The sequence below is a fragment of the Prosopis cineraria genome, unplaced genomic scaffold (genome assembly GCF_029017545.1).
Source record: "Prosopis cineraria cultivar Desert tree isolate PC_DT_omini unplaced genomic scaffold, ASM2901754v1 PC1, whole genome shotgun sequence".
In the NCBI taxonomy this organism is placed as follows: domain Eukaryota; kingdom Viridiplantae; phylum Streptophyta; class Magnoliopsida; order Fabales; family Fabaceae; genus Prosopis; species Prosopis cineraria.
The window spans coordinates 37,636,368-37,657,144 of record NW_026555332.1 but is presented as its reverse complement, the minus strand read 5'-3'; the positions used below and the strand labels follow the sequence as shown (position 1 = coordinate 37,657,144).

General features: G+C 33.6%; 2 protein-coding genes across 3 annotated transcripts; both read right to left on the bottom strand.

Annotated features, from left to right (window-relative positions):
- Window positions 1–550: 550 nt before the first annotated feature.
- Window positions 551–3,659, bottom strand: LOC129315802 (glutamine synthetase nodule isozyme-like). The gene is made up of 11 exons (XM_054959868.1): window positions 3,486–3,659; window positions 3,113–3,152; window positions 2,903–3,006; window positions 2,739–2,787; window positions 2,508–2,614; window positions 2,328–2,415; window positions 2,068–2,196; window positions 1,888–1,962; window positions 1,695–1,786; window positions 1,261–1,420; window positions 551–1,186 (listed from the first exon to the last, which is right to left on the bottom strand). Exons 1-11 carry the CDS (start codon window positions 3,557–3,559, stop codon window positions 1,034–1,036), a joined length of 1,071 nt encoding a protein of 356 aa, XP_054815843.1. The 5' UTR covers window positions 3,560–3,659; the 3' UTR covers window positions 551–1,033.
- A 12,786-nt stretch (window positions 3,660–16,445) lies between these two features.
- Window positions 16,446–20,178, bottom strand: LOC129295093 (putative pentatricopeptide repeat-containing protein At1g12700, mitochondrial). Of its 2 annotated transcripts, XM_054933577.1 has the most exons (3): window positions 19,934–20,178; window positions 19,577–19,699; window positions 16,446–18,756 (listed from the first exon to the last, which is right to left on the bottom strand). In XM_054933577.1, exon 3 carries the CDS (start codon window positions 18,568–18,570, stop codon window positions 16,720–16,722), a length of 1,851 nt encoding a protein of 616 aa, XP_054789552.1. In that variant the 5' UTR covers window positions 18,571–18,756; window positions 19,577–19,699; window positions 19,934–20,178; the 3' UTR covers window positions 16,446–16,719. The 2 variants fall into 2 exon arrangements, with proteins under 2 accessions (XP_054789552.1, XP_054789545.1); XM_054933570.1 differs by lacking the exon at window positions 19,577–19,699.
- Window positions 20,179–20,777: the final 599 nt, after the last annotated feature.

The following is a 20,777-nucleotide window of genomic DNA, read 5'->3' as shown; positions in this document are numbered from 1 at the left end:
GAATCGTGTTTGTCATGTGAAGGTCAAGCCACCTTTCATTATTATTCTTTATTCTTGATAAAACACTTTTCATCAATTTTGATACAGCATCTATAACTCATTTTGAAAAGCGCCCTGTTTCTTTCATTTTTAATTTAAATAATAACTTTAATTCAATTAAAGATAACTACTATTATTAGTTTTAACCTTCATGGTAGTGGTATATTACTTCATATATATATATATATATATATTAACGAATAGCTGACTACATTATATTTGAACTTTACTCACATTCATATTCTATTCAATAAAAATTATATTAATTCAATTACATAAAATATTATATATAATTATTTTTAATAATTTTATTTTTGAAAATAATGTCCATCTTTAATTTTTTATTTTTTTTTCTCTATCATCATCAATGTCAAACAATTTATATTGTCCAGTCATTGACATTACATATTTTTATTGAATAACATACCAATGATATAATGCATCAAGTTCATATAAAAAAAGCATTGAATTTCCAAGTCATCGAACAAAAAGAGCAAAAGTAATCATGATATGAGAAGAGAAAACTTCATATAATTCCCCCTTTTCTAAGAAAGCATAAATTTATTGTCTACCCAAATGGGTTTACAGGGGAGTTGAAGCTACCTAATGACATCAAATACCACCAATTATTAAAATCCAACTCTCAAGTTACTTGTCTAAAATTCATAGTAATTCAAGCAGCAAGAACACCTCGATTATGACACAGGTACTACATGTTTGATATGTAAGAAAATGTTTTTTAAAAAAGAAATGAGAAATATTTTTTTTTAAAAAAAATGAGATTAACGCATTTTTTTTAAGAGAACATTTTTTTACCTACCAAATATTACAATATCGGGGTGATGTGTTTACGATGGTGTTCCAAATATAGGCCAAATAAGGGGGAAGAAAATGAAACGAGCTAAGAAGTTGACAGACAAAGAGACAGAGACAATGAATAGGACAAGAGGGCCAGGAGTGAGTAATATAATGGTGGTGGTGGTGATGAGGATGTTCATGGCTTCCAGACGATGGTGGTGTCTGCGATGAGGGAAGTGACCACGTAAGGATCCATGTTAGAAGCTGGCCTTCTGTCTTCAAAGTATCCTTTCCCTTCTTTCTCTGTGTCTCTCCCCACTCTCACTGAAGCTCCTCTGTTCGCCACTCCCTGCTCATCACCCGTATCAAATTAATGTCAATATCAATCAATTATGAAAACAATATCTTAGGACTTACGCTTACCCATGAGAAGGTGTTAATGTCTGCTGTTTCGTGTTTGCCTGTTAGACGCCTCTCGTTTCCTTCTCCATAAGCAGCTATGTGCTCTTTGTGCCTCAATCCTAGCTTCTCAATCGCCTTCTTTATCACCTCAAATCCTCCCTCCTTTCTCATCGACTTTGTGCTGCCATTTTCCCATCAATTATAATCACCATACTCACCCATTTCTAAATTCCATAACTCATGCTACTTGAAAACCACATCAATCCAGCCAGTTTAACCAGTAAATGTTGAACCAGTGTCTTGACCAGTTCAACCATGGTTTGACAATGGTTTTGATCATTAACTTTTAAATCAGCATCTTTACTAATTCAATGATGATTTTTAACACCTTGTTAAAATTACCATACGTAATAATTTGAATATATATGAACAAATATCAATCATTGTCATAATACCTGTAGTTGGTGTGAGCACCAGCTCCATTCCAGTCTCCCTGAATAGGCTTGGGATCAAAAGAAACCACAACACCAGCAATCTCTGCGATCCTCTGTGAACAAAGGAGCATATCCTCATTAATATTTATAACTTCGTTAGCTTCATTTATAAGCTAATTAAAAAGGTAAAGAGATAAATTGGCTTGAAATTTACCTCCAGAATGTAGCGGGCAACCCAGAGCTCATCTCCAGCAGAGATGCCAGCAGCAGGACCGACTTGGAATTCCCACTATGTAAAAGACAAAAAGCACATGATAATCAAAACAAGACGAGAAGATGGTAATAAATAAATAATAATGATAAAGACAGAATCTCTGTGATGATCTTTAATTACCTGGCCAGGCATCACTTCGCCATTGATGCCACTGATATTAATGCCAGCATAAAGACAAGCTTTGTAATGTGAGTTTACTATATCACGCCCATATGCTTTATCAGCACCTACCCCGCAGTAGTACGGGCCCTGTTCACATACAGTCAAGTTCACTCAAACAAGACAATATTAATAATAATTAAACACTATTCACTAATTGATTAGGAGGTGGATTCAATGTTTCTTATTGTAAGACCATAAAACAATGTGAAGTTTTGTACCTGCGGTCCAGGATAGCCCCCAAGTGGCCAACCAAGGGGCCAATTTGTATCTTTCTGCAACAGGGTATACTCTTGCTCAATACCATACCTGTTTGCATAGGAATTTCAGTATATTTTTTGAAACCCTAGAAATGTAGAGTTAAATATATTATATTGAAATTCAGGATATGCATTTTGCACCATGGTTCCTCTGCAACAACATCGGGGTGGCTGAAAATTTTGGCAGCATTGTGCCTTTTATTGGTTGGAATGGGCTCTCCAGCTGGAGTGTAAGCATCACACATCACCTAATAAATAGATTTTTACCAGAAGTGAATTGCTGATCCAAAATAGTAGAAGATGACAGATAAAGCATATAGCTTCTTTAATCATAAGCTGTTTATTTCTTCACAAAAATTAAAAAGAGCTTACAAGAATGTTTTTGCCTCTCCTAAATGGATCCCTGTAGATTGCTTGTGGGCTTTGAGACAATACATAAAACAGAAAGGGGACTATACTCATAAGTTTCTGTGAGAGTAATAAAGAAGAAAGCATAGACAGGAAACCAAGACGATGATGAGCATATGGACAAATACTATAAGATGACTTCACTGTCTTCTCCAGGAGCTTGCCCTGTGCTTGACCCATCATAGTTCCACTTGGGAAGTTTTGCAGGGTCACTCACTGGTCCAGAAATAGTCTGCATTGTTTAGATTTTAAAAAGAGGTAAGTAAGTTCGTGTGGCTTTTGCTAGTGGTTCACAGTGAATTAATCAAACATCCATAGAAGAAAACTAGAGCTTTTACCCTGGCTTTGCTTCTGAGGTCCATGCCAGATCCACCGATCCTGTTTGTTCATGTATGAAAAGGATCAATTTTTATTTATCTTTTCAGTAAATAAATCAACCCAACAGCATGATTCTAACAATCAGACATAGTCTACTACTTTTCATGAGCATGATGGACTAAAAGAACCCATTGGAGTGACAGAAGGAAGAACGAATCTAAGTCAAAACAAGAATGCTCAGTACTTGGTCAAAGCTCTCATATTCATGAAGCCTTGACGAATAAACCCCATAACAGAATCGAAAGCAAAAAAAAAAAAAAAAAACAGAGAAGAGCCCTGTTTTGTTTTTTTTAAGAGAGATCATGAAAGATAGAAAGGGGGAAGAAAACTTACCATATGTACTCCGCGATGACTTTCTCAGTCGTATCAGAGAGGTTGAGGTTGACAAGATCTGAGAGAAGAGACATTATTAGTTGGTTAGAAGGAATGGCTTATCAGTAGTAAGATATGAATAGAAGATGGAGGCTAAGGTGTTGATAGGTTATGGACTTTGCTTGGTATGAAGATCCTTTTATAGAATAGTAAGCGGTGTGAAGACTGCATTCAGTTCAGAGACGCAACATTGAACTTGGAAAATGAAAAGTTGGAATCAAATATTCACTTTCAATTATTTATTTATTTTTTGAAGAATAAAGCAGGAAAAAGAAATGAACAGCTTGGCACCAAAATGGTGGACTACAAGGTTGCATTATGAATGTTAGGTAATAGATAAGAAGTGGGATTGGTTCATTTTATGATATAATATTATATATGCTTTCCTGGAAGCTAAGAAACGCGAGACATATTTTCAATTCAAGATATGAGGATCATGTCAGTCCACAAAGGTCTTTCTTTCTTTGTTTTTTTGTTTTTAAAGAATACTTTGGTGCTCCATTAAACAAGCTTTTCTATGTTTCTATCATTAGGCATTTTTCTCAGTCTAAAAGTAAGGTTATTGCCTGAAAAAGTGACAATAAAATTTCTTGAATTATATAAAAAATAATTTAATATTTAAAATATTATAATTTTATTAAAATTTTTGAGAACTTATATGTCAATAAATTTTAAAATAAAAATTATTTTATCCTTATTAAAAATAACAAACCTCAATTATTATTTTTGCTTAACGAATAATCATTTTTTATCTGTAAATCACAAGAATTAAACAAAAAATAATAATTTGTCAAGTATGCAATTTTTATTATTAAAAATAAGTTTTAATCATAATTTTTATTCTATGAATCACAAGAATTGAGCAAGAAATTACAACTTATCAAATATAATTTCTGTTATTGGAAAATAAGTTTTTAAAATAATAAGTTTCAATTATAATTTTTGTTTAAGAAATAACAACTTTTATTTAAAAAATCATAAAAATTAAACAATAAACCACAACTTGTCAATAACGGTAAAATAATTTTTTAATTTAAAATTTATTAACACATAAATCTTTAGATATTTTAGTGAAATTATGATATTTTAAATTATCAGATTATCACTTATATAATTCGAGGGTTTTATTGTCACTTTTCCTTATTTCTTTTAATAACTTTAGATATTTATATTTCTATATATAATATAAATTTTTTATAAAGCTACATTACTCATCTTCTAAAAGACTCGAACTCCATGCTTTGCAAGAATTTATACTCTAATATCATATTAAATTAATAATAATGTCCCCCCCCCCCCCCCCCGGGAACATTGACATGTTGGTGTTATGGTGTATTTGATTTTGAAACTTTAAATTTGGCGGTTTACATACGGTGTACGTTTCTATATTGGGTCATAATAATTAATATCCACTAAATATGAGGGCACCGAAATAAAGGACGTTCTAAATAGAGAAAAGGGGATAGGTTTCGTCCCTGTAAATTCTGTAACCTTACTCACAATAATAAACCCTAATTCAGCATGCTCATGTCAAGTAGTTTAGGCTTTAGATAGATCCTTATAATCATTGCTTTCTTCATTGACATAAATGGATGAAGGATGAATGAGTAAATTATGATACAAAAAGAGTCTACCTATTTGTTCTCCAACAAATATTCACGTAAGCTTCTTCTTTTTTTCATAAATTTATTAAAATTATAATTTTTAGTTTCTTAACTTTTCTGTAATTGTTGATTTATTCTTTAAACTTTGAACCAAAATAACTCAATTCAAGTTTCTTAACTCGTAACAATTCACTTTTTATAATGTTTTGACTTGATATACATAATCTCTAATTTTTTGATTGAATAGAGTACAAGAATTAAGTTGTGCTAAGTTGAAATTTAAGGACTAAATTAATTATTGGAAGAGAATGTTTACAGATTAAAAGTTGTATTGTATTTGTTTACCCAAAAAAAAGTTGAATTATCATTCAATTTAATTAAGTAAAATTTTAATAAAAATTAAATTATTTAAATTATTAAATAATCACTAATATATTTTGAAATCAATAAATATATTGCAATCTGATTTCTATTTTTTTAAAAAAAATAAATTATTAAAATAATAATATGTATCATTGTTTTCTATAAGACTTAATACAAATACAGAACCCTACACACACAACGTTTTTTGGAAAGCTCCAGATCTTAGAATTTCAGTATCCAAGGCATTTTGTGATTTTTTAAAGGCAATTAAAATTACTAAGTTAGTTCAATTAATAAAGATTAGACTCATAACCAACAAGGTTATGTGATCAAATTTCACTCTCAATGTGAGAATTTTGTTGTCAAATGATTTGTAAATAATTTTTAAACACTTTTTGAGAGATATGCCCTGGTCATCATAAACCCTAAAACTTATAACTCATCTAAATTTTATCCATGAAAAAAAAATTACTTACCTCCCTTTATTTATATAATTCATTTTCCCATGCATTTAAAGAAAGATATGTTAAAAAAAATTGAAATCTTAACATACCTAATTGACTATATTAGCATACGTGTATTAGGCAAAAATTCCACATAATTATGAAGTAATAAACCATAAAATAAATTCGGAGAAACAAAGAGTTATTGTGGAGCAAATAGATTGAAAAAAACGAAATTAGGCATTAAAGTTTGGTGAATTAGGCAATGTAGAAGGGGATTTGTGGAGTGTGTTAAGGCAATTAAGATATGAAAATTAGAACACAAGCATAATGCTTGCTTATTTTTGCAAGTAACACTAATGATGTGAAGGTGAATGGTGGTCACACCCACATCTTCATCAAATCTCAATGTCATTATCAATGGATTTTAAGATCAAATCGATCAGTCAAACCAATGGCCGGTTACTTTAATGGCTCGATCTAAACAATCTAATCGTTTTAGCTATTAAATCGGGTTGGACCACTTTTGATAGGAAATTAGACTACAAATCACTTAAAAATTGTGAACTTGAGTAGTTGAACCGGGCAACCTAAATTTCATATTTTCAAGTTATGTAATAATTTTATTTTTTCTTAAATTTTTATTATAATATATAAATTTTTTTGGTAAATTATACATGTATAAATTTTTAATTTAATTATTATGTCACTCAAGCCTCAAGCTTGAAAGGACTCTAATTAAGACTACTAAGAAACTCTACCCACCTAAGACATAACAAAATAGGAACTACAACCTCCATGGACAAAACATTACACCATACCCTTACACACAGGAGTCATTTCATGAAGAATGACAGTAGTTTCGCCCACACCATGGGCACTTCTCAGAAGCACATTTGCCACTTTCAAGCTTTCTCTATGAGCATGTGATATCTCAATATCCCAATCTAAAAAAAAAAAAAATCCCCCTTGTCTAATTCAGCATGTCCCTACTAGCATTACCAGGCCCTGCGTCCCGCATCAATGCATTAATAGCTTCCAGAGAATCGGAAAAAGTTGAATTTTTGAGAATCCTAACATTTTACAAACCTCCAAACTTGTTTTGATTGCAAAAATTGCAGCAGTAACTTTATTCATTGTCCCACTGGTTTAATAGTTGATCCAACTAGATGGATCATGTAAACTTTGAATCGATGATTTTTTGGCTCAATGTTGGATTTGATTATGAAAACATTAGTCATTACCAAATTGTACAAGAATCCACCATGTCTGCTGCACGTATATCAATGATTTTGTTCCCTTTTATATTTTATTATCTAATTTATTTATAATTATAATAATTCTTGTTCATTTACGTAAAATCCAAGTCACACCCACCATTCCCACCTAAAATTAGTATAGCTTCAAACAGATTTTATATCTATGCCTGCTCTATGACATGTGCATCCCCTTTTTATTTGGCGAGTTCTGGTGGGAAACCCAAGTTACCCAATTTTTATTTAATTTTCAATAACAATTCATTCCAACTTTGGATGCTCTCTTTTTAAATTATTAATTAATTGATTGAATTTTTTTTATTGCATATAAATGTTATTCTCTTAAAAGCAATCTTATTTGATGTAGAGTCAACTATTAAATATGAACACTTCTCTTAAAAAGGATATGAACCTTAATTTATTATATTGTGAGAAACTAACCAATTATAATAGACTCAATCCTACTGTTGAATTGATTGAATGTTTAAATTTAAAGTATATAATCATTTGTTCTATTTATAGGGGATAGATTATCAAGTTCTATCCTTTTTATAAGGCAGTCATGTGATTTGCGTATTGATCTTTACTCTTTTATTATATTAAATAATGGAAATTAATGTTGAAGTATTTTACTTATATATATATATATGATAAGAATAAAATTTATAAATAAGCATGTATTTGTCAGATTTGCAAAAAGACAAACTTGTAAACTTATCTTTCCTGTTCCGATAGCATCATATTCGTATGGATTCTTTTTCAGTTTTTCTTTTTCTACTGTAAGTGTATACACCTTTTTTTTTTTTTTGGTGGGGGTGGGGGCATGTCCGTTGTCCCCGATATACACATGATTCATGAACGACTATAACAGCAATTTTTTTAAATTTTTTTCACCTTTGCAAAAAAACTAGCAAGTGAAAATTTAATTTGTGAAGAAGAAAGAAAAAAAAAAGAATTGTATATCACCATTGTGAAGTTATCTATATATATTTTCTCATTTAATTTTTCATTTTCAAAGTGAAAATGGCCAACAACTACTACAATTATTATTTCGAGGAATTTTATCAACTATTAATGAAATAAATTTTATAGCCTTATCATTGTGCCAGATGAAAGAGATTTGATTTTCTTTTTTAATGCAAAAAATGAGATAATACATGATTGATTTAAGAAAAGGAATTGACAGACTGAAGGTGTTATAAAACCCTGTAGACATTGGGTTGCTCAAGAACACTGATTGATCCCTGTCGTTTTGTTGCAAGCCTACAATTCGTTTTTGACGTTCAGCCAAAATTGCGCAACGTGACAACAATTATTTATAGAATATCTTCACTGTGTTTGGAATTTTTTTTTATAAGAAAATATTGATGATATGGAAATTTGGAATTGGATTTTTTACCGTCAAAATATATCTCATTGGGGCCTTGGTTCATGAAAAGGTTAAAAAAAAAAAAAGACGGAGTTTCAATAATAAAACCAAGGCAGACAAGAATATCATATTTTAAAGATGAGAGAGACTATATACAGGTTTAGCTTCTTGAGTTGTGCACCAGATCAACGAAACAGAGAAATCTAAAGAACTTAATACACCTCATATTCCAATTTTACATGACAAGACTTTATTATTAAGGTTGGATCACAAACTTCTACGTACAATCGTACAGGCCCAAGAAACCTAAGATTTTGATACTTTATTATTATTATTAAGTAGACTTACCAACAATACCTCTGATAACTTTGCTTAAACCTAATAAGATTGATGCACAATGACCAGAAGATTAGTGGTTCGTTCAAAATTCTCTTCCTTGCAGAGTAAGGCCGTCCTTAACGGCTACACAATCCTCTTACAGGCTTTATAGCAAGCATAAAATAAAAACAGGTCATAGTTCATAAATAAGAAGTCTCATAATAAATTATATCAGATACTTTGATAAATTTTCCTTCGTTCCTACCAAATAGTTTCATGCACTAGATTTTGCTACTAGACTAAGAACCCTGAAACTCTCCATAGAAATTGGAAAGCCTGACTACATAGTGAGTGAGAATAGATCACGTTAGCTATTTGCTGAATCCAGACTAATAGAAGTTTTCCGACATTTCTCATACCATACAGATTCATGATGATCAACATTACATTTCATTCTATCTATCCACATCCATTTGGGTGACCCAGAAACTAATATGCATTTATTTAGCAAACTAACGTGTACCTCAATCACTGTGTATTAGATTTTCCTTGAAGAGGAAAAGATCATAATATCCAAAATGGAAAACCTCAGAGTAACTTAATCTTAGGAATAAAAAATCTGCTTCCCGTATCCCCCAGTACAACAGTGACTCAATTCAGATTACTCATTAAGTAAGTTCAACCAGGGAAAATACTTGACGAGCTTGATTTACCACAGTACTTAACATTAGAGTGCGAACTGTGATTCTCGCATTCAATCTCTGAGAACGCATTGCAAAATTAATCAAGTCCAATAATTTGTAATAGGGGAAGTAACATGGTTTGCTTTAGAATTGTAATGATTTGGTTCAATTAATCTATTTTATTTATTGTTAAGTAAATAAAAGTAATTAGTTAGAGGAGTAGCGTGTATATACACCAACGTACAGTGTACTTTCAGAGCAAGTTAATGCAAATTACTTTCTCTGCTTCCTTTCTCTTTCTTGCTCTCTCATCTCGTTTTTGCGGCCTTCTCTTTCATGAGCCCTTCCAATGATTCTTCTTTGGTCACTCCACCCTTCTCCAATCCGGCCAGTCATTACTACTTGCATCCCAATGAAAATCTGGCACTTGTGCTCATTATTCCTCCTCTCACTGGTTCCAATTACCACTCCTGGTCACACGTCATGCGGATGGCCCTTCTCTGTGAGAACAAGCTCAAGTTCGTCGATGGCACTCTTCCTTGTCCTTCTCCTACAGATCCAGTTCATTCAGCCTGGGAACAATGTAATACGATGGTTCAGGCTTGGTTGACTCGGTCTATGTCTCCGACCATTGCTCAAAGGATCATGCGCATTGATTGTACTTGTGATATCTAGAATGATCTTCGTTATCAGTTTTCTCAATGAGATGTGTTTCGAATTATTGAACTTCATGAGGAAATTTACGCGCTCAAACAGGCTGATCTATCGGCCAGTGAGTATTTTACCAAACTGAAGGTGCTATGGGATTAATTTGTTAATCTTCGACCTGTCAAATCTTGCGTTTGTGTTCCTGCATGTTCTTGTGGTGCTAGTACGTGTGCTCGCACCTATCAGGATCAAGAATATGTGATTCGCTTTCTAAAGGGCCTCAATGATCATTTTGCTACTACAAAATCCCAAATCATGCTTCTCGATCCTTTTCCACCGATTAACAAAGTGTTTGACCTCCTTACTCAGCAAGAATGTGAGCAGACCTTTAGTCTTGAACACAAGGCTCTCCTGGCAGCGAAAAGACCTTCTTGACCTCTTCAGTCTTTTTCCAAGTCTCAGTCCCAAAATAAAGTTTGCATTTATTGTGGAAAGCCGCAACATACCATTGAAACTTGTTAAAAAAAGCACGGCTATCCACAAAGCTTTAAATTTTGAAATTCTCCAGCTGTTCTTAATGTAGTTGTTGTACCTGAGATTCATGTATCTCATGCACAGGGCATTTTACTTACTCCATCTCCCATTACTCAGCAAATTATAGCTTTACACCTGAACAATATAAAAAACTAATCAACTTGGTACAATCGGCTCCTCCTTCTTCCTCTACTCATTCATTAAATCAAGTTTGTACTGCTCCTCTTATTACCTCTCCTTCTTCCAATACAAGTCCATTTTATTTTTGGATTGTTGACACTGGTGCCACGGACCATATTTTTTCTACTCTAGATCTCTTCTACTCTTATCACTCTGTTCCTCCTATTTTGATTAATCTTCCTAACGGTACTTATGTCACCACTTCTATTTCTGGCACCATTTGTATTTTTGACGACATTATCCTTCATGATGTCTTCTTCATTCCTGAGTTTAAGTGTAATCTCATTTCTGTTACCAAAATAACTCTTCATCTTGATTGTTGCCTTTTTTTTTTTTTTTCCCATTCTTTCAGTTTTTTTAAGGTGATGACTCCTTGGAGGATGATTGGTATAGCTGAGGTGGCTAATAGTCTTTACTTACTACAACAAAAGGTCTCTGTTCTCGTTTTTGCTGCTTCTGTTTCTGCTTCTTTGACTTCACCTTCATGTAATCTTCGGCATTTTCATTTAGGTCATCTTTTACATTCCACTTTATTTACACTTGATCATCAATTTCCTTTCATTGATTGTAACACTCCTCCTTGTGATACATGTCATTTTGCCAAGCAATGAAAGCTCTCTGTTCCTATAAGCACTACTAAATCGAATAAAATTTTTCAGTTAGTTCATGCTAACATTTAGGGTCCCTTTCATATTCCTTCTGTTCATGGCCATACATATTTTCTTACCTTAGTTGATGATTTTAATCATTATACTTGGACTTATTTGATGCCTGCTAAATCTCAAACTCGCCAACATTTACTTGCTTTCGTCTCCCGTATTGAAATACAATTTAATACGAAACTTTAGATGTTACATACTGACAATGGTCCAGAATTTTCCATGAACTCATTTTTTGCTTCCAAATGCATCATTCACTAAACCTCATGTGTCGAAACCCCTCAATAAAATGGCCTTGTTAAACGTAAACACCAACATCTACTTAATGCTGCTCAAGCCTTACTATTTCAAGCTAACCTTCCCAAGTCATGCTGGTCATATGCCCTCTCTCATGCTACTTTTCTCATCAATCGTCTTCCATCTCCTGTCATGCACAACAACACACCTTTTCAGCTTTTGTACAATCCTTTACCTGATTTTCAAGATTTCAAAGTCTTTAGTTCTTTCTGCTATGCTTCTACCTTCTCTACTAACCGTACCAAATTTGACCACATGGACCACAAGTGCTGCCTTCTTGGTTATCCTCTTGCCACTAAAAGATAAATTTTACTTTACTAACAAACTAGACACATTTTGCATATCTCATCATGTCCTTTTCCATGAACTTGTTTTTCTTTTTTCCTCTCCTTCCTCGCCTACTGATTTCTCTTCTCTTTCTCTTTCTACACCTTCACCTTCGTTTCTTAATGATCCTTCTCTCCCCTTATCGTCTCCCTGCCCTTCTTCATATTCTCCTCCTCTTCCTTCTATTCCTTCTCTTTCTTCTCCCTTTTCTCCTTCTCCAGTTTTTGATACACAACATCATTCTTCTTCTCTATCTCTGCGGCATTCAAAATGAACAAGAAAGCCTTCGAGCTACTTGTGAGAATATCATTGCTTCAACACCTCGGCTACCTCTCCATCCACCAGTTAGTCTACTTGTCATCCTTTTTCCTCTGTTTTATCTTATCATTCTTTGTCTTCTTCCCAAAAATACTTTCTTTTCTCTATTTCTTCTAATGTTGAGCCATGTACTTGTAACCAAGCTTCCAAACAAGATGTTTGGCTTAAGGCTATGGATGTTGAAATATGAGCGTTAGAAGCCAATAAGACTTGGATTCTTACCCCTCTTCCTCTTAGTAAACAACCTATTGGTTGTAAATGGGTCTATTACAAGTATCATTTTGATGGTTCTATTGAACGTGCTAAGGCCCGATTAGTTGCAAGGGTTATACACAAACTAAAGGTATTTATTATCTTGACACCTTCTCTCCAGTTGCTAAAAAATGACCATTGTTCGTCTCTTGCTCGCTTTAGCTGCTGCTAAGGGTTGGCATCTTCATCAATTAGATGTCAACAATGTTTTTCTCCATGGAGATCTTAATGAGGAAGTATACATGGTTCTGCATTCTAGTTTTCTTCTCCCGATCCTTCTGTGGTTTGTAAGTTGCAAAAGTCTCTATGGGCTTAAGCAAGCTAGCAGACAATGGTATTCTAAGCTTTCTCAGGATTTTGATTTCCTATGGGTACACTCAATCTAAGTCTGATTATTCTCTTTTTGTACGCAAAATTGCTACTGCTTTCACTGCTATTTTGGTTTATGTTGATGATGTTATTCTTGCTGGTGATGATGCTTTTGAAATTGCTCGCATTAAGTCTCTTCTTGATGATGCTTTCAAGATTAAAGGTTTGGGTGAACTAAAATATTTTTTTGAGCCTTGAGGTTGCTCGAAACAAGACTAGTATTTCCCTCTGCCGACATAAATTTGCCCTTGATCTTCTTTCTGAAGCAGGTTTTTTGGGTTGTAAGCCTCATAAAACTCCAATAGACCTCTCTTAACCTCAGTCATGACTCTGGGACTCCTCTTACTGATCCTGATTGTTATAAATGTCTTGTTGGTTGACTTCTCTACTTGACCACCACTCGACCTGATCTCTCTTTTGTAGTCCAGCAGCTTAGCCAATTTACTTCATATACTACTACATAGCATCTTCAAGCTGCTCATAGAGTGCTTAAATATATCAAAGGATCACCTAGGAAAGGTCTCTTCTTTCCTTCTTTCTTTGATTTTTAGCTCAAAGCCTTAAGTGACTCTGACAAGGCTAGCTGTGTTGACTCCAAACGATCTATAACTGATTTTGCTATTTATTTGGATCACTCTTTGATTTCTTGGCATTCTAAGAAGCAGGCAACTGTCTCTCATTCTTCTTCTAAGGCTGAATATCGTGCTTTAGCCTCCACTACTTGTGAAATACAATGGCTCCTTTACTTGCTTCAAGATATTCCTCATCCAAAGCCTGCTCTTTTGTACTGTGATAGTCAATCAGCTTTTTAGATTGGATCAAATCCGACTTTCCATGAAAGAACTAAGCACATTGAAATTGATTGCCATCTTGTTAGTGACAAAGTTCAAGTTGGCATCATCCATCTCTTACCTATTCGCTGTCAAGACTAGCTTGCAGATATCTACACTAATCCCCTTGCTCCTGCTCTCTTTTCTTCTATCTTGCTCAAGCTGGGTCCCTATGATATTCATGCACCAGCTTTAGAATTGTAATGATTTAGTTAAGTTAATCTGTTTTATTTATTGTTAAGTAAATAACAGTAATTAGTTAGAGGATTAGTGTGCGTATATACCAACGTGTAGTGTACTTTCAGAGCAGGTTAATGCAAATAACTTTTCTCACTTCTCCGTGCCAAACACGTGATAACTTGCGAAACTTTTTCCCGAAAAAGGGGGGGGGGGTGGCTGCAAATTGTTAACCATATCATCCAGTCTATTGTTGAAATCAGTGAGAACGAGAGGAAGTTGCAATTTATTAATCATATTGTCATATCCATCCAGTCTATTCTTGCAATCAGGAGATTCATTCGAAGTTCAAACTATGTGAGCTTACCTAGAGCTATGATAATAAAATATGAAATATTTTTGTACGATACATCAACAAGTGAAACAGGATTCTCAGCTTTTCCGGCAAAGCTTCTTTTTAGTATTGTTCAATGAATGCTCTCACCCATTTTTTAAGCCCCGTTAATATCCATCTCATCCATAGGCCAATCAATGCATTACCTGATGCATTCACTGTTTCACCGAACGATCAACAGTTGGAGGGGTTTTCATTTTCAAGTCATGCAGATAAATTGTCCAACAGTCTCCATGTTAATGGCGCGGCTTATTATTGGCATTAGAATATCAATGTAGCCCCTAAAGTTCCACCTTTAAAACTACCATCATGTCACCTGAGTTAATCACAATACCCAGATAATGATCATAATGAAGTAATTTTCATATTATACAATGGCCGTAACAATATGAATGATTCTTAAGAAATTACACAACAGGAAGCAACTGGGTAAACGATTTTTCTAGAATGATCACTAGTAGTCAACAGAAAAACATAAACTTTGATTTTCAGCATCAATAACTTTTTCTCCTTTTTTTTTGTTAATTACAAGTGTTGGCAGGTAGAATCGAACATACGATCTGTCACCTGCAAGGGCAAATGACATGCCACTAAACCATAAGGTCATTGATTTTCAGCATCAATAATTCATTTCAACATCATAACAACTGTGAACATTTCCGAAACAAAAGGGTTTTTGCAACCACTGCAATATTTATTCACAACTTAATAAAAAGCACAAATTTATCACTAACGAAGCAAAAGCAAATGAAAGGATACTTTATCTTCCTAAGGGCAAGCAGAAAAACCCTAAAACAATGACAAAAGAACTTAAATTAGAAACTTAAACATGCATTAAAAGCTGCCCAATTCCATTCCATGGTTGCTCTCAAACAACTTGGTTGATGAAATGACAACCCCGAGATGTTATCTGAGATTCAAAATATATGCTTGTGTTTAAGTGAATAGATCAAGTTCTAACATGTGATAGCACAATTTGCCATACACAAATATACGCATTTGCATGCATACATGCATATGAGAGAGCTCTAGTTTGTCAATGCTTAACACTCACAACATTACCACAAAACCAACACACAGTAACAGCTTCAGTAGCACGGTCTCCAAAAAGAATTCATTAAGAGAAAGTGAGTAAAGTGCAGGATTATTAGTCCTAGAAAAGAAAAGAACAGAAAAAAGGAAGAGATAGGGAAAAAAGCATTAGCTGAAAAGAGAAATCAAGACACTACGCAGATCAAACAATTATACCTGTAGGAATATCATGTACTGAAAACCATAAAGCTAAAATATACCTATTTCAAACTACATATCTGGCTAGATATTCTGGCAATTTCCTCCAACCAACATTACACCTGCAGAAAAAGCCCAGAAAACAAGCTAAGCAAATGCTAATATTATGCTTTAAGTAAGAAGTTACCATCGAAAAGAGAGAATCCTCTGTAGATCTTCGAAGGTCAGAAACAAAAACAAAAAAAAAAATTCTCTGTAGATCTGCAAAATCCACCTTTTGGCATAGGATACAATTGACGCAATTCATTGCACATGGATGACTATTAGTTGCAGAGGATAAGATCTCCTTTTATACAATTCATTGCACATCTTCAAAAACTAGCAACTTATGTGGTAACACTGCAGGTTTCGAGCACAAAAATAGAACTAGAAGATTTCAAATAGCGAATTACATTGATGGCATCCGTCAAGAAATAAGATTTAATAGTTGCATGTTCTCTTGCATATGTTCAATTTACCAAAACAGAAGTCTTTCAATCAACGATATCTTCATGGGAATATTAGTTGCAAAGGATCATCCATAATGTTGACTGCGTAACGCATCCAAACGTGACATGCTGCATTATCACACTTTATTGAAACTTACAGAGAAACATATCCATCCGTAAAATAGATGCCCAATTCCATTAATATTAAAGGGGAAGATTATTTATAAAGTTCCTATATTCGTGCCTATCCCGGGCTGCTCCAAAAATCTGAAGATCTATCAGAATAAAATGTGCGAGTAAAGACTAAGAAAAACACTTACCATTTAAAGTAAGTCCCCAGCAAATGTCAATTTGCACTATCTCTCGTATACAAAGAAGGGGGATGAAAACCTTTAAAAGCGTCAAATATGAAGACACAAGATGTAATGAATTGAGAGATTAAATTTAAACAAGCTTCTAATATTCTTGAAACACATTGTCTCCTTTGTCAGCAGATAAGTAAGTAATAAGTAATTCTGTTGTGGCAGCATCAACAGAAAAACCTTTATCTCTTATTATCTGAACGTATTTCCTGGACCTTGAGATCTCGTCTTTCTGCAGCAATCCTTGGACCAAAATATTATAAGTATAACCGTTAGGGGCACATCCATTCTCTTCCATACTTGTCACTAAGTCTTCAGCTTCATCTACTAGTCCTTCTTTACAAAGACCTTTAATCATTATATTATATGTCCAACAAGTAACCTGCAACCCTTTAACTAGCAAACGAGAAAAGAGTGCCCATGCGTCATTCAGTTTTCCAGAATTGCACATTCCATCAAGCAAAATATTGTAGATCACAATATCAAAATCCAAATCCAACTTCTCCATTGCCCCAAACAATGATATTGCCTCAGAAGGAAAATGGCACTTGAACAGTCCATCCAAAATAACGGCACAAGTCTGGAGACTGGGAACTTGGCCATACTTGTGCATATTAAAAAACAGTTCTTTTGCAGATAGCGGTTTACCCACTTGGCAAAGTCCACCTATAAGAGAGGTCCAGGTGATAACATCTGGAATAAATCCTTTATTCACCATTTCATCGAAGAGATGCATAGCCTTAGTCAAGTTTTTAATCTTACACCATCCATGGATCAAAGAGTTATAAGTTACAGTGTTTGGTAAACAGCCCCTGTCAACCATCAGATCAAATACTTGCATGGCCTCCTTTAGCTGCTTTTGAATACAATATCCACCGATCAATGAATTATAGGTGACAACATTAGGCTTCTTACCCATTTGAATCATAATACCAATTATGCTTTTAGACCTCATAACCATTCCCTCTTTGCAAAAAACATCTATTAAAATATTATAAGTTTGCACATCTGGCATGACTCCTTTTTCCATCATTTCATTCAATAAAGTCATAGCCTCTTTCCATCTATCATAATTACAAAGACCATGAATTAAGCAAGAGTAAGTGACATGATTAGGATAAATACCTTTGCTGGTCATTTCTGAGAACAAATTTAATGCCTTATATATCAATCTATCCTTGCACAAGCTATCCACAATTGTGCTGTAAAGTACAACATTGAGTTTCCAATTTCTTTTTTCCATCTTCCTCAGATATCCAATAGCAGTAGATGTGTTTCCGATCTTGCAGAGTCCATTTATTATTGCTCCATAGGTGTAAATATCAGATCGATATCCAATCTTTTCCATATGTTCAACCAAACTTATAGCTTGAACAACATTGCCTTCTAAGCAAAGTCCATTAATGAGAGTGGTAAAAGTCACCACTGTGGGTTCCAAACCAACTTTGAACATAGTCCCCAAGACTGAGAACCCAGAAGCTGTCTGCTTCAGATGGCAAAGACAATTGATGATAATACCAAGTGTACAGACATCAGCTCTCATTCCTAAGGAATACACATGTTTAATTAAGGAAATTGCTGTAGTGTAGTGCTTCATCCTCACAATCACTCCAATCAGTAACGCAAAGTCCCTCTCATGTGGCACAGGCTTCATTCTAACCATTTTATGAAATAAATCTAAGGCATCTTCAACCTTTTTAAACTGACTAGACCTGCATTGATTTCTCATAGAATTCAAGAACTTAAGTCTATATTGTCTTTCACCCATTTCAACATCACCAGCAGTGGTGCAATAAGTTGGAAAAAATGAAAAATAAGAGATACCAACACACAGAAAGTGACAGGAATAACGCCATAGGAAACAAGGAGAGGATCGGTAATTAGCAATAGAACTGATGTCTTGGAGAATGGGAAACCAAAAAATATAAGCTATTTTTTGTAGCATTGCTTTCCTGTATCATTGAGTTTCAGCTCTTTTTCTTCCAAACATCACTACCTCATCTAGGTTTATAATTACAAATACTAGACACAAGAGGTGAAGTTGTCGCAGTTAGGTTGCAATGCTTTGCTTCTTGAGGCTGGGTCAGGTATTGTTGATGTCGAGGTTGTTTCATTTTCTCTGCTTAACTTGCTGTACGGAAAGGACACACTCAGTAATATTATAGAAATGTTGGGCAAAAAGAAGATAAAAGACATACAACAGATACAATGTTCAGAAACAAAATAATAAACTTCATAATACACCATCAACTCAGCAAAATGTTGTACAACAGAGCAGTTATGATACTCTGTCCATTTACAAACTATTTATCATTTCATTTTTAAATTGAGGATCATACTATTTCTAAAGATTTGTCATTGAAGAATTATTAATGCATTATTTATTTATAATTAGACATCTTCTTCTGACAAGCTATTATTGCTTCACCCCGTTTTCATGATGTCACAAGTCTTCTTTTTCTACTCTTATACGTCCCTGGGAAGGATGAATGTTTTCTGGTTATCTTTAATGTCATCGTGGAAGCTTTTGACAATATATTCAGTTATTCACTAATACAACCAGAAGCAGAACTAACGTGCTAATGATGAATCTCACAGCAACCTCACCAATTCCAAATCCTAAGACTATAGTAGTTTATAACAATTACCTGATTGTGGTATGTTACAATAAGGTTCGATTACTTTATAATTCTAGTAAAGAAGCTGATTTTGAAATATTGTTCCTATGAAACATGATACATATCGACTTTCTTCAAATTCATTATACTTGGGAAAATGGGAAAAAAAAAAAGGAATACTAGCTAGCAGCTTCACCATATGCCATTTAACGCTGGCAGCATGTCCTACGACAGAATAAAATATAAGATTACCATAAACACTGCGCCAAAGTAAAGGGAATCTACACTCATGGAAAAGATAAAGACTCGGACAGAAGGAGAAGAGGGGATTACGTTTTGAACTATTATTATAATCCAATTTGAAGTCGCATCTCGATGAAAGATCACGGGGATAGAATTCCCAAGAAAGCATCCTACTCTTGGTTTGTTTAGCGATAGGAATGATTGAAAGTATTCCTGAAGATCAATGTATCCCAATAACACAAACATTACAAGGAAAATAGTCAACTTTTTTTTTTTTTAATAAACACCCATATGCAAAAACTTGAAAGATGCCAAATCCCCCCCAACTACTAAGTTTTCTTTTAACATTTTGTATCTGGACATGAATCAATGCAATGAGTATCAGAACTCAGAAGTAGTACGCAAACGGTAATCCCGAAAAGAAATATAACAATTACGCGTGCAAACCTGTAAAAATATAGTCAACCGTAGAGGTTGCCAAGCAAATTCGAAGGATAATCAAACATAATCGAAGCCTCAGCCACCTAAAGCAGGATGTCCGGAATGAGGATCAGGTGACCAGAAATTCCATAACTCGAAAGCTCGAATGGACATATAGCAGATACCGCGATAGAGAGAAGAGCGAACACTGGTAAGGACAGCAAAAAATGGATTTCCTGTGCAGTGAAGAAGAAGCCGTAGGCTGCAGCTACCAAAAGAGCAGGCATGGGCTGTTTAGAAACGAATAGTTCTCTGTTCTTCAAAATAAAAAAATAAAAAAAAAATTATTTGATAATATATTTTTAAAAAATATTTTAAAAAATAAAAAAATAAAATATTATTTTAAAAAACAGAAAAATAAAAATAATTTTAAATATTCTATAATTATTATTTTGGAGAAGAAGAGAGAATAAAAAAAACACTTATTTTTATTATTTTTTTATTTTTAAAATATATTTTATAGAATATCAGTTTTTAAAATAATAAAATAAAAATAATTTTAAATAATCTCATGATTGCTACAGGATTTTCTGCTCTAATAAATTAATGCTGTGACCAATGTTATCACTAAGTCAAAAAAGTTAAAATTTAAAACAAATAAAGTCCTTAACTATTAATTCGTGAATGATTCTTTAATTTTAATTAAAAAATATTTTTTTGTAATGAGGGGAGATCATTTAAATTAAAACATAATTAATTAGTATTTATTTTTAAAAAAATGAGTTCTCATTTTAATTATAATAGCAATTATTAGTGCATGTGAACCCTAAAACATAAATTGTCACACAAATATTGTCTAATTGGGTAACTT

What these genes read in the sequence shown, in the direction of transcription:
- LOC129315802 (XM_054959868.1), bottom strand. Translation starts at nt 3,559, where the DNA reads ATGTCTCTTCTCTCAGATCTTGTCAACCTCAACCTCTCTGATACGACT. An exon ending in ACCTCAGAAGCAAAGCCAGG is followed by an intron (nt 3,007 to 3,112) that starts GTAAAAGCTCTA and finishes TAAACAATGCAG; the next exon opens with ACTATTTCTGGACCAGTGAG. An exon ending in GGGGCTATCCTGGACCGCAG is followed by an intron (nt 2,197 to 2,327) that starts GTACAAAACTTC and finishes GTATGTGAACAG; the next exon opens with GGCCCGTACTACTGCGGGGT.
- LOC129295093 (XM_054933577.1), bottom strand. Translation starts at nt 18,570, where the DNA reads ATGCTACAAAAAATAGCTTATATTTTTTGGTTTCCCATTCTCCAAGAC.